Genomic DNA, 12,234 nt, shown 5'->3' on the forward strand with positions numbered 1-12,234 from the left:
CGAACAGAGTTCTTTTTGTATTACTTTGCCCTCTTATATATATTGACATTGCTAGTTTCCTACTTTCTAAATAGAATAGATTTTTTATTCGATTTAGAAATAATGAATTACCTCCTTGGTTGCAACCCCTCTTAAAAACTAAAAAAAGGCCTACGAACACGAACGGGAAGGATGAAAGCAAGTTGGTATGCTAATTCCTCATCCGCAAATCAGCCCTTCCCGTGGGTTATTTTCTCAACGAATAAGTAATTCTAGGAATGAAATCTTTATTTAATTCGAAAAAGCAAAGCACAAGTCCAAGGCAATAAAATATGAAAAATTTTGATTTTTCATATTTCGAATATTAAACAAAAGGATTCGCAAATAAAAGTGCTAATGCTACAACCAGGCCATAAATGGTTAAAGCTTCCATAAAATCTAGACTAAGCAATAAAGTACCTCGTATTTTTCCCTCCGCCTCGGGCTGTCTCGCGATACCTTCTACAGCTTGACCTGCAGCAGTACCTTGACCAACTCCAGGTCCAATAGAAGCAAGCCCTACAACCAATCCAGCAGCAATAACGGAAGCAGCAGAAATCAGTGGATTCATGATAAGTTCCTCGTACCAAAAAAAATGGTTAATGATACATTCAACCAATGAACTATGACTTAATGATTCCATTGCTACGATTCATACAGTCGAAATAACTACGAACTTTGAATTTAAGTAATAACATTCTTGAATCATCAAAACGACTTTGATATCTCTTTTTTAGTTTCTCTCGAGAAAGTCTTTGTGAATCCATACAACTTTAGTTTTTTCGTTTCTTTGTCCCGAAACGCTCTTTGAATTCTTCGATTTTTTTATTGACTTCATCCGTTTATTCATTGAACTCACAGTCACAGATGAGACAGAAGGACTTATATATATAGAATCCCCATCTACATTCACATTCGATTAGTAGGGGAAATTAGATATATCTTTAGCTCATATATAACTAGTCAATATCTAATATCACATATACATGTCTTTCTTCCACAATGTAAACCAACTCTTCCCTAATCTTTAATTCAAGCTGATTTGATAAGGATGCGTCTAACCCTTGACAAGAGTTAACTTATAGCCATTCAATTCCATATACCTAGTTCGACCTCGCCTCTACGAACCATTTATAAATCCCCTTTTTTAGAAATTATCCTTTCCCTTTCTTTATCATTATCACGCAACCTAAATTGATAAGATAATAAATGGATAAATTGATTGGGCCGAATCGTTGCATAGAAATTGATTTGATTGATCTAAGTTCGTACAATTTATTATTTATTAATATTTTCGTTTGGTCGATCGTTGAAGAAAATCAACTGAAAAGGGGGAATCGTTCTCTAGAACATCCTTTTTTATTTAATCACACATCGTACAAGACTTCTTCGTCAAATTACGACTCCGAATAGTTCATATTCGGATTCGATGACCAATCTAAACTCAATATTCATTGAGGGGAAAGTATGATTATGATATAAATGCACCAAACGGGAATTTTAGGAAAAAGATCTTTGAGATCTCTTTCCTTTTTTTTTTATTCTCTACTCTAATATCAATATTGTAATCTTTATTGTAATCTTTTTTTCTATTACTCTAGATCATATATAGTGTAGTTGGGTATTTTCATTCCCTAAGTCAATTTTTTTTAGCCACACAACATTGCCTTAGGTTAAACTAAAAAAAGACTATTTAGAAAACTAGTCAATGGTGGCCCTCCATGGATTCACCTATATAAGCCGCAGCTAAAGTTGCAAAAATAAGAGCTTGAATACCACTTGTAAATAATCCAAGGAACATGACAGGGATAGGAACCACTGAAGGTACTAAAGAAACAAGAACAACAACTACTAATTCATCGTCTAATATATTTCCGAAAAGTCGAAAACTAAGTGATAGGGGCTTTGTGAAATCTTCTAAGATGTTAATAGGTAAAAGAATTGGAGTTGGTTGAATATATTTACCGAAATAACCTAATCCTTTTTTGCTAAGACCCGCATAGAAATATGCCACTGATGTGAGTAAAGCCAAAGCAACAGTAGTATTTATATCATTCGTGGGGGCGGCTAACTCCCCATGAGGTAATTGTATGATTTTCCAAGGTAAAAGGGCGCCTGACCAATTAGAAACAAAAATAAATAGAAACATAGTTCCAATAAAAGGAACCCAAGGACCATATTCTTCTCCAGTTTGAGTTTTACTCACATCTCGAATAAATTCAAGGACATATTCGAAGAAATTCTGACCGCTGGTCGGAATGGTTTGTGGGTTCCGAACGGCTAGAGTGGCTGAAGCTAATAAGATAGCAATTACAACCCAAGAAGTAATAAGTACTTGGCCGTGGACTTGGAAACCCCCGATTTTCCAATAAAAATGTTGGCCTACTTCCACACCGGATATATCGTATAACCCATTTAGTGTGTTGATGGAACATGATAGAACATTCATATTGCCCTCTGACAAAAATAGAATTTTAAACAAAATTATTTTGATTCAACCATCTCTTTCTCGACTTGACTACTTGAATCATATATTTTGAATACCAACTAATCAAATTCTATTCCTTGTTATTTTTATCTCTATTTTTGAGATTCAGAAATAGTAACCGATTCGATAAATCTATGAAGTTCCGAAATGAAATAAGTTATTTATCTTATTATTAATCATGGATTTCTTATATAGCCAGAACGGCCTTCACAAATTGCAAATACTAATTTGTTAAGATTTAATCGGATTGAAGATATAGCGTCATCATTGGCTGGAATCGAAATATCTGCGAGATCGGGGTCACAATTTGTATCGATTAAACAAATTGTTGGAATTCCCAACGTGATACATTCTTGAAGGGCCGTATATTCTTCGTGCTGATCAACGATGATTACAATATCGGGTAACCCTGTCATATATTTAATCCCACCCAGATATGTTTGCAAATGAGATAATTGTCTTTTCAACATAGCCGCATCTCTTTTCGGAAGACGGTCGAGCCCCCCTATTTTTTGTTCGGTTCTCAAGTCTCTAAACTTATGAAGTCTTGTTTCTGTAGTGGACCAATTCGTTAACATACCACCGAGCCATTTTTTATTAACATAATGACACCGAGCCCTTATTGCAGCCCATGCTACTGAATCAGCTTCTTTATTTTTAGTGCCAACAATTAAGAATTGTTTTCCTCTGCTTGCTGCATCAAAAACCAAATCACATGCTTCTGATAAAAAAACGAGCAGTTCTAGTAAGATTTGTAATATGAATACCTTTACGTTTTGCAGAGATATAAGGTGCCATTTTAGGATTCCATTTCCTAGTACCATGGCCAAAATGAACTCTTGCTTCCATCATCTCTTCTAAATTAATGTTCCAATATCTTCTTGTCATTTCTCCCCACACTGCCTCCCCCTTTTGAAAAAAAAAAGAGAGAGGTACCCTGAAATAAATAATTGTTCCGATGGAACCTTCTTTTATACCATAGATTGGCGTAGATACACAGCCCAAGCCATTATTCTTTTCTATTTGTTATTTTTTTTATTACTATTACCAAATCAAATGACTGGACCAACAGATCCTTTATAAAAGATAAAAGAAAGGGGTAAATCTTTTCTTAGAGATCATTAAATCCTAAAAAAATGATTGTTCTTGTGTATCATGGAAATTATTTGAAAGGCAAGAATCAAATTCACCCAAGGTCCAAACCATGGCTCAATTTTCCAAATTGGGCCTAAAACCATTGTAGGACTTCCCAAAATAATTATAAGCCCAAAACCTGATGGCCCAACACGGCCCAAGACAACTAAGCCCAAAAGAAGCAACCCAGCCCAACTAAAGCCCATACCAGAAGAGCCCAAGTCCAAAAAGCCCAATTCTCATATGATCAGACGTACACACAGCATACATGGCTTGTACGCACGGCGTATGTCACTGGTCCAAAAACAGGCATCAAAGTCGGAACACGCGAAGTTCCCCAGCGGTATGCACAGCGTTCTCGATAGCCACCTAAAAGTCATTCCAATGACTTTATCCTTAAAAGTCCAAAACCTCATAATAGCTAAATATAAGTGACTTGATCCATAAAGTTGAAGGTTTTAAGCCTTTGCATGGCTTAATGAAGCCCAACACCAAAGATGAACTCTAAAGGTCAAAATCACTCCAAAATGTCTTAAAAACTTCTTAATAACTTAAGACCTCGGTCCAAACTTCGAGATCTGATTCAAAGGGACTTATTAAGTCATAAAGTTCCTAACTTTATGACTTATCAAGACTTAATGGGACCCAACTCAAAACCCTAAGTCCCAAGCTTCACTAAAAGAATACTAAATCATGCATGGAAGTTTTATACTCATCAAGATCCAAAATTTATGACTCCATAACCCCAATAAGGACCAAATATGAAGCTTAAAGGTTCTGGAGTAACTTCTACTCTCAAGAACCACCTTAATGGGACCAAAACCATAACAAAATACCACTTAGATAGATCCATATGAAAGAGTTATCAAGGTTGATAATTTACACCTCCAGAAGATAGATCTATGTGCAGAAGTCCTAGATCCAAAATCTCTAAGTCAAGCAATGACTCTTCAAGAAGTTATTTCTTCCTCCTCAAGCAACAAAATCATAAAAAATCACAATGATGCTCAAGAAACACTCAAATGGAGGCTATGGTTTTGTTCTTAGGGTTAGAGAGTGTGATAACCCGAAATTTTTCGATCCTGTACACTTGTTCAAATCTATCAAAGATAGTCGTGTTTTGCTAACTTCTAGCACTGTTTGGAGTCTATTTGAGTTTTCTAAACCTACTACAATTAAGGTAGGAGCCTAGAAATGGGATAACACGATGCATATCAAGCCAAATCGGGCCAAACACTCCAACACATGGAGTGTGCGGCCGCACACTTGAGTGTACGGCCACACACAGGTGTGTGCGGCCGCACAACCATCCCAGCCACACTGTCACACCTATATATACCACACTTAGTCAATTTGAACACTTTTCCCACTTCTTCAAAGCTAGAACTCGAAATCCTTGCAAGTATCAACCAACGTTTCACTCAAATCTTCAAACAAGTAAGTGATTCATCCCTTGATTGACTATTTCATGACCATAACAAGCCTTCTTCCCCACTTAGATCCATGAAAACACGTTTTTGGTGTAGATGTTCAAGAACACCTAGAACACCAAGAAGACCAAGAACACACTAAGTTTTGGACCCTAATCACCCCTTTTAAGCCTCTATAACCTGTTTATACTTGTTATACCTGGAAATATGTTAAGAACACTTGATGATATGCTTGAAAATCTCAAGTTTATCCTCTTCATGAAGGGTGTGCGGCCGCAGACCTTCATAGTGGCCTCACACACCCTTTATAGGTCCCAAAATGGCAATAAACTCCATATAAGGCTCGAGCATGAAGTGAGAAACCTTCATGGATGAGTTCTAGGGCCTTGAAATACGTTTTAACACACTTCATAGGGAGTGTGTGGCCGCACACACATCCTGGCTGCGCACTTTAGCCGCACACACACTAAACCTTTGGTTTTGTGGCCTTACACTTCAATATAGGACCATACACCCCTTATGTGCAACCATATGTGTTGGTAACACTTAGTTCTAAGTGTTCTTAAGTCCCTAAGGCATGTCCCTATCACCATTAGTGTCACACCCCAAAACCAAGAACAGTGGAAACGTTCAGGGGTGGAGAACGTCATGTGAAGTATCATAACAGTGTAAAGTAGTAAACAAGCAACAACATCGTCCATTGCATTAAAAGTAAAGTTTTAATACATGTGAGTTCTTTGTTTATAATAAGCCACCAAAATGTGTAATCAAAATAAAAGACGAGTCTTGTCTGCGCTCCGTCTTCTCAAAACCTGGTCATCGTACCTGTCTACTGGTGACCTGAGAATACAAGTTATTTTGAAAGAGTAGATCAGCATAAAGCTGGTGAATTCATAAGTATTTAAGTGTCATTACTCTGTTTTGGAAAGCTGTTATGAATGCCATGTAAAGTTTTGATTGAAACATTTGATATAAGTGTGAAAACCCTAGAAAATCTCATATTTCCTACTAGTATAAAAGTAGTCTTCTACCAAGACCCGAATGTTTTGAATGTAGTCTTCTACCAACCTGAATGTTTTGAATGTAGTCTTCTACCAAGACCTGAATGTTTTGAATGTAGTCTTCTACCAAGACCTGAATGTTTTGAATGTAGTCTTCTACCAAGACCTGAATGTTTTGAATGTAACAAAGATGGTTTTTCCCTCGTATGACTACTATTAACAATATATATAGTCTACCTCATCGTTTATGTGAATGTATCACAAAATAAATGTAATAGGAAAATATAGCCATATAAGTATTATCCTTTTGTATTAGGATAAACCTGACATCGCGACTGCCGAAAAGTATTAACCTTGAACCTCCGTAGATGTTCATTTTCCTCAGTAGATAACAGCCGGTCGTAGGAATGGTTAGTCCCGTAAAGGTACCCCTATTATAAGTATTAACTGTAGGCATCCGTAGATGTTCATTATCCTCTGTAGCCAACAGCAGGGTGTAGGAATGGTTAGTCCCGTAAAGGTACTCCTAGTATAAGTATTAACCGTAGGCATCCGTAGATGTTCATTACCTCTGTTGCTAACAGGTGGGTTCCGGAATGGTTAGTCCCGTATAGTATCCTTTTGTACTAGGATAGACAGAACTAATCTACACGTATAGTATGTAATAGTAACTCATCATATAGTTTCTAGGTACAAGTATCCATGTAAGAGGATCCATGTAAGTGTATCTCTTCATATAGTATTTGGTATAGACTCATGAATGAACTGACTCTGGTGTGATTCCTTGTAATAGGAATAATGTTTTGTATCCCCTAAACTATCCCTATAATAGTTTACTGGAATGTATTTGTGGTCCAAGAAGGTTTATACACCCTTGCTACTCAAGTGCGTGGGAACTGAATGAAGAATGAAAGTTGTCATATCAATACATACATATATATATATATATATATATATATATATATATATATATATATATATTAACATAAGTGTATAGATATAGATTTGACCAAGGACATGAAAGAGGTTTTGTAAAACATTTAAGAGTTTTGAGCAATAAATAGCAATGACTTGATGCCATTTTATAAACATTTCAAAAGTAATTCATTTGATAACAAAACATTTTAAGACAGAAAACCATTTCATGTATCACATTTTGAAGCATGTGAAATCAGTTGGATGAAAACACAGTTATGAATCACATATGATTGATTCTATAGCATGCTGTTTTCTACCCGTATCCCCCCCCCCCATTAAAGCATTTAAAATCATTTAAAACATTGATTAAGGGGTATGAACTCGCCTGTAGATGGTGGTTTGTATGAACTGAAAGATGTAGGATTGCTAAGTGTCAAGTGAAGACTTGTACACACTCAAAGATCCTAGTTAACATGTAATCACACATATATGTATCCAGTTAGTCTTTAAACTACTAATTGAAAAAGTTAAGACATCCTAGAACATACTAAACACCTTATATAAGTGTTATAATTCCTACGGATTGCATCTAAGTTGTTGTAGGACAAAGCTATTGGGGTTAGGGTTCCAAAGAACCCCTTTCTTGAGTTTACTCCCCAAGGACCATAACACAATGAGTTTACGGTCATAAACCCTTGATTTTACGGTCATAATCTCCTAAGCTTTTGATCATTTGATGGTTTGAAGCCTTACATGTCCCTTAGAAGTATTTCTACTTGATGGTTTAGTCCTTGGAAGAGATTAGGGCACCCTTTACCTCCTTTGAGGAGTTCATGGCCCTAAGACCAATTCCCTTAGGTTTTGCGGCCGTAATCTCTCATGGACATGGTATTTTTGTGTTTTCAAGTCCTATACACATTAAGGTATGAGTCTAGGCTAGTTTCACAAGGAAAGGAAGGGACTAGGGCACACTTTTGGCCCTTAAAGAAGGTTTTACGGTCCAAGGTGTTCTTGGGCCGTAAACTCTTTGATCTTGTTGTTTCCTTGTGATTTCTTGATGTTTAGACATATAACAAGCCCTATTATACTCTTATATAGAAGCACTTACGATTTGGGATGAAGGGCTGAAGATCCTTGAGAGAGAATCGGGTTTTTCTCTATTTGGAAATGGAACAAATGAATAAATATGGCTAAGGACCATATATATATACCCCTTGGGGTTTTGGATAGCAAACTCCATGTGTGGGTCGTAAATTTCCAATTTCTTGGAGTATGAAATGTTACTGTTGCACAATAAACCCTAGGACATCCCCTCTCCTAGCATCTCCTAAAGTGTTAATCAAAGAGTATTCAAACTTATCCAAATAGTCTGAAAATTAATAGTAACTGTTTTGACTTCTATTGACTTGATATGTTGTACATAATGGAAATTTCGGGCTGTCACATCATCCCCCCATTAGAAGGAATTTCGTCCCAAAATTAGAATTTAAGCAAATAAGTAGTTACCAATAACTAAGCAAAAAGATGAGGATATTTCAGTTTCATCTGATCCTCTCGCTACCAAGTGAATTCCGGTCCTTGCTTGGCGTTCCAGCATACCTTCACTATCGGGATACGGCTTTGCTTTGTTCGCTTGACCTCTCGGTCCATGATCTCTACTGGTTCTTCCATGAAGTTGAGACTCTCGTTGATCTCGATCTCGTCGAGTGGGATTACAAGAGTCTCGTCAGACAGACACTTTTTCAAGTTCGAGACGTGGAAGGTAGAATGTACGTTACTGAGTTCGTGCGGTAGATTGAGTTTCTAAGCTACGGGGCCGATTAGAGCAAGAATCTCAAAAGGCCATATGTATCTTGGATTGAGCTTCCCACGCTTTCCGAAGTGTATCAAGCCCTTCCAGGGTGAGACCTTCAATAGAACATGGTCGCCCACCTGGAATTCCAACGGTTTCCTTCGCTTGTCAGCGTAGCTTTTCTGTCGGTCTCTAGAGGCTTTCAATTGTTCACGAATTTGAACGATCTTCTCTGTCGTTTCCCGAATTATCTCCAGACCCGTGAGAGTACTTTCGGGAACTCGTCCCTTAGCTAACTAGGTATCCCCCACCTCAGCCCAGCACAGAGGGGATCTACACTTTCGGCCATAGAGGGCTTCGAAAGGAGCTGCCTTTATGCTCATGTGATAACTGTTGTTGTAGGAAAATTCGACAAGGAGTAAATGAGTACCCCAAGCTTTCCCAAAGTCAATCACACAGGCTCGCAACATATCTTCTAAGGTTTGGATAGTTCTCTCACTTTGTCCGTCGGTCTGTGGACAGTAAGCTGTACTCATGTCCAGCCTAGTTCCTAGGGAAGTTTGTAGCGACTGGCAGAACCTAGCAGTGAATCTACTATCTCTATCTGAGATAATGGATATGGGAAGACCGTGCAGTCGTACAATCTCCCTAATATAGGTTCTCGTAAGTTTCTCCATTTTGTCGGTTTCTTTGATTGGTAGGAAGTGTGCAGACTTGGTCAATCTGTTGACGATGACCCATATGGTATCAAGTCCATCAGTTGCCTTCGGCAACTTGGTTATGAAGTCCATAGTGATCCACTCCAACTTCTATTCTGGTATCTCCGGTTGCTGCAGAAGACCGGAGGGTTTCTGGTATTCGACCTTTACCTTCGTGCAAGTAAGGCATTTACTTACAAAGGTAGCAATATTAGCTTTCATGTTAGCCCACCAGTATAACTTTTTAAGATCCAGATACAACTTATCTGAACCTGGGTGGACGGAATAACGAGTGTTGTGTGCCTCGGTCATGACCAAGTCTCTGAAGCCACCATGTTTCGGTGTCCAGATCCGATCCATGAGGTATAAGGCTCTGCCACCCTTGACTTCCAAGTTCTTATCCATCCCTCTCAGGGATTCACCTGCCATATTTTCAGGTTTCAAAGCGTCGAGCTGAGCCTCCTTAATTTGCGTGGACAAGTGTGAATGGATAGTTAGAGTCAAAGATTTGACTCTACGACCAGAGTATTCTTTCCAACTTAGGGCGTCGGTTACTACGTTGGCTTTACCCGGATGATAACAAATTTCGCATTCGTAATCACTGAGTAGCTCGACCCACCGTCGTTGTCTCATGTTGAGCTCCTTCTGGTCGAAAATGTGTTGTAGACTTCTGTGGTCTGTAAAGATCGTGCTTTTTGTACCATACAGGTAGTGTCTCCAGATCTTCAGAGTAAAAACACCACTGCTCCTAGTTCAAGATCGTGGGTGGTGTAGTTTGATGGGTTTTAGCCATAAGAACTTTCCTATGTGCACATGCAAAACCCTAATGCTTGGATCTAGGCTTTCTAATTAAACATGCTTTGAATCAAAGACTTCTAACAACTAATTGAGTATAAGAACAATAGAAAATTAGATCTAGAAGTTTACCTTTGAATCTATTGTTTTGATCTTGTTGTCTTGGAGCTCTAGAGTCACAGTTGTCACTCCTCTAATGGCTTACAAACACCAAATAGCAATAAAGATGATTTGAGAGAGAGGAGAGGAGGAAATCGGCCACGGTTTCTCTATTCTTGATTAGATGCCGATTTCCCTTTGCCATAGGGTCTATTTATAATTGTAGACTCTTTAAGGGTTTCACCTTAAACCCTAATTGGATAATCCTTTCCTTAAAGCAATCCAAATCCTTACCATAGGTAAGCCTTGGACGATTTTGAGCTATCCCAAGCTCTAGAATCCGTCCAATCCCTATCTCTTAAGGATTTACAGTCTAAAGTGTAACTATCAAACAATTGATAGTTTATACCCTCTTATTTAATTAATCTCTTTAAGTCACCAAATTAATTCTAATTAATTCTATGACTTATATTAATCAAATAACAATATTATAATTCCTTATATTATTCACATAATATATTAATAATATTTATTCTCTCATAATAAATCATCCTATCAAGTTGCTATGGTGAAGGCAACCCAAAAGGACCATGCATAATCGGGTCAAATACTTGCCTAATATAATTGCAGCCTTAGACACTATTCCAACAGTCTCCCACTTGGATAAGTCTAGTAACTATATGCACAAGTACAAATCGATTTGCAATCATAGCTCTCAAAGACGCTGTCAAACTCTGATCTAATCAATCTTGTCCTTTAGATAAGGGATCATACAGTCCTCTGTTAGATATCATGCTGACAATTCTATGGAATGATTAGTCTAGCATTCAGGTTTCTCGATCTCTGATTTATTTGACATAGAACTTAATCAAACACATCAATTCAGTTCTTACCGGGCCCGGCACATAAGTCAAATCAAATCATCGAGCGGCCGAGATATCGCTTTTACCTTCTTAGGATAAAAGTTACAGATAAACTTCGACTTATATGCATTTACTTATTCATTAATCAACTATACACAACAATGCGTTTTATAACACCGAGTTACTGATGCGTTTTCGCATTATCAATGTACAACCAATTAACAAATAACAAACCATATATCTAGGTTTTAAGACTATATGATATTATCGTCTTGCGATCACCCTTTTTATATCATATTCCATAAGGTGATTCCAGCAAGCGCGGGTTTGTTCCAATTCTCAAAACTAGTTCATAAGCACTCATGAACGTCGTAGCAATCTTTTGCCATGTCTAATACCATTTAGACAATCTACGCACCAATTGACGACAATCTTCATTCATATCTACTTCCAACATATGAACGATTGTAGACAATTTGAATAATTCGATTATTCTTAATAAATTCAATTATTCTGGAAGTCAAAACATGCAAAATGAAACAATAGTTAAACAATCAACATAAGACAGTAACATTACTCATAAATAAAACTCCTTTATTTAATCATCAAATGTTAATTAAATTTATCTATTACACGTTTCTACTACTATCTAATATATTCTAATATCATCCTTCAGCCCAATACTCCTAGCATGCTGCAAGTGCTTAACCCTACTGAGTCCCTTCGTAAGCGGATCTGCTGGGTTATCTTCTGTTGATATCCTCTTCGCTACGAGTTGTCCTTCTTCTACACGATGTCTAATAAAGTGGTATTTTCTGTCGATGTTTCGTGATCTACCATGATCTCTCGGTTCCTAGGTCAAGGCAACCGCTCCCTCATGATCACAGAAAATCTCCATGGGCTCCTTTATGGAAGGTACGACTCCAAGATCACCGATGAAGTTCTTCAACCATATTGCCTCCTTCGACGCTTCGCTCGCTGCAATGTACTCTGATTCG

At 37.6% G+C, this 12,234-nt stretch overlaps 2 protein-coding genes and 1 pseudogene across 2 annotated transcripts in view; all 3 read right to left on the bottom strand.

Moving 5' to 3' along the window:
* The window catches only part of LOC128132317 (ATP synthase subunit b, chloroplastic-like), a 1,908-nt gene extending 1,247 nt beyond the window's left edge, over positions 1-661 (bottom strand). Inside the window, exon 1 of the mRNA XM_052768842.1 lies at positions 439-661. Within this exon, the coding sequence (XP_052624802.1) occupies positions 439-661 (223 nt within the window). The remainder of the gene's footprint in view (positions 1-438) is intronic.
* An 882-nt stretch (positions 662-1,543) lies between these two features.
* Positions 1,544-2,640, bottom strand: LOC128132185 (ATP synthase subunit a, chloroplastic-like). Its single transcript, XM_052768331.1, has one exon. It carries the CDS (start codon positions 2,465-2,467, stop codon positions 1,724-1,726), a length of 744 nt encoding a protein of 247 aa, XP_052624291.1. The 5' UTR covers positions 2,468-2,640; the 3' UTR covers positions 1,544-1,723.
* Positions 2,641-2,682: 42 nt separating this feature from the next.
* On the bottom strand, positions 2,683-3,537 carry LOC128132023 (30S ribosomal protein S2, chloroplastic-like; annotated as a pseudogene).
* Between the last annotated feature and the right edge of the window lie 8,697 nt (positions 3,538-12,234).

The sequence above is a fragment of the Lactuca sativa genome, chromosome 2 (assembly GCF_002870075.4).
Source record: "Lactuca sativa cultivar Salinas chromosome 2, Lsat_Salinas_v11, whole genome shotgun sequence".
In the NCBI taxonomy this organism is placed as follows: Eukaryota; Viridiplantae; Streptophyta; class Magnoliopsida; order Asterales; family Asteraceae; genus Lactuca; species Lactuca sativa.

Excerpts from the sequence above, each read along its gene's own strand:
- LOC128132185 (XM_052768331.1), bottom strand. The coding sequence starts at position 2,467 with ATGAATGTTCTATCATGTTCCATCAACACACTAAATGGGTTATACGAT.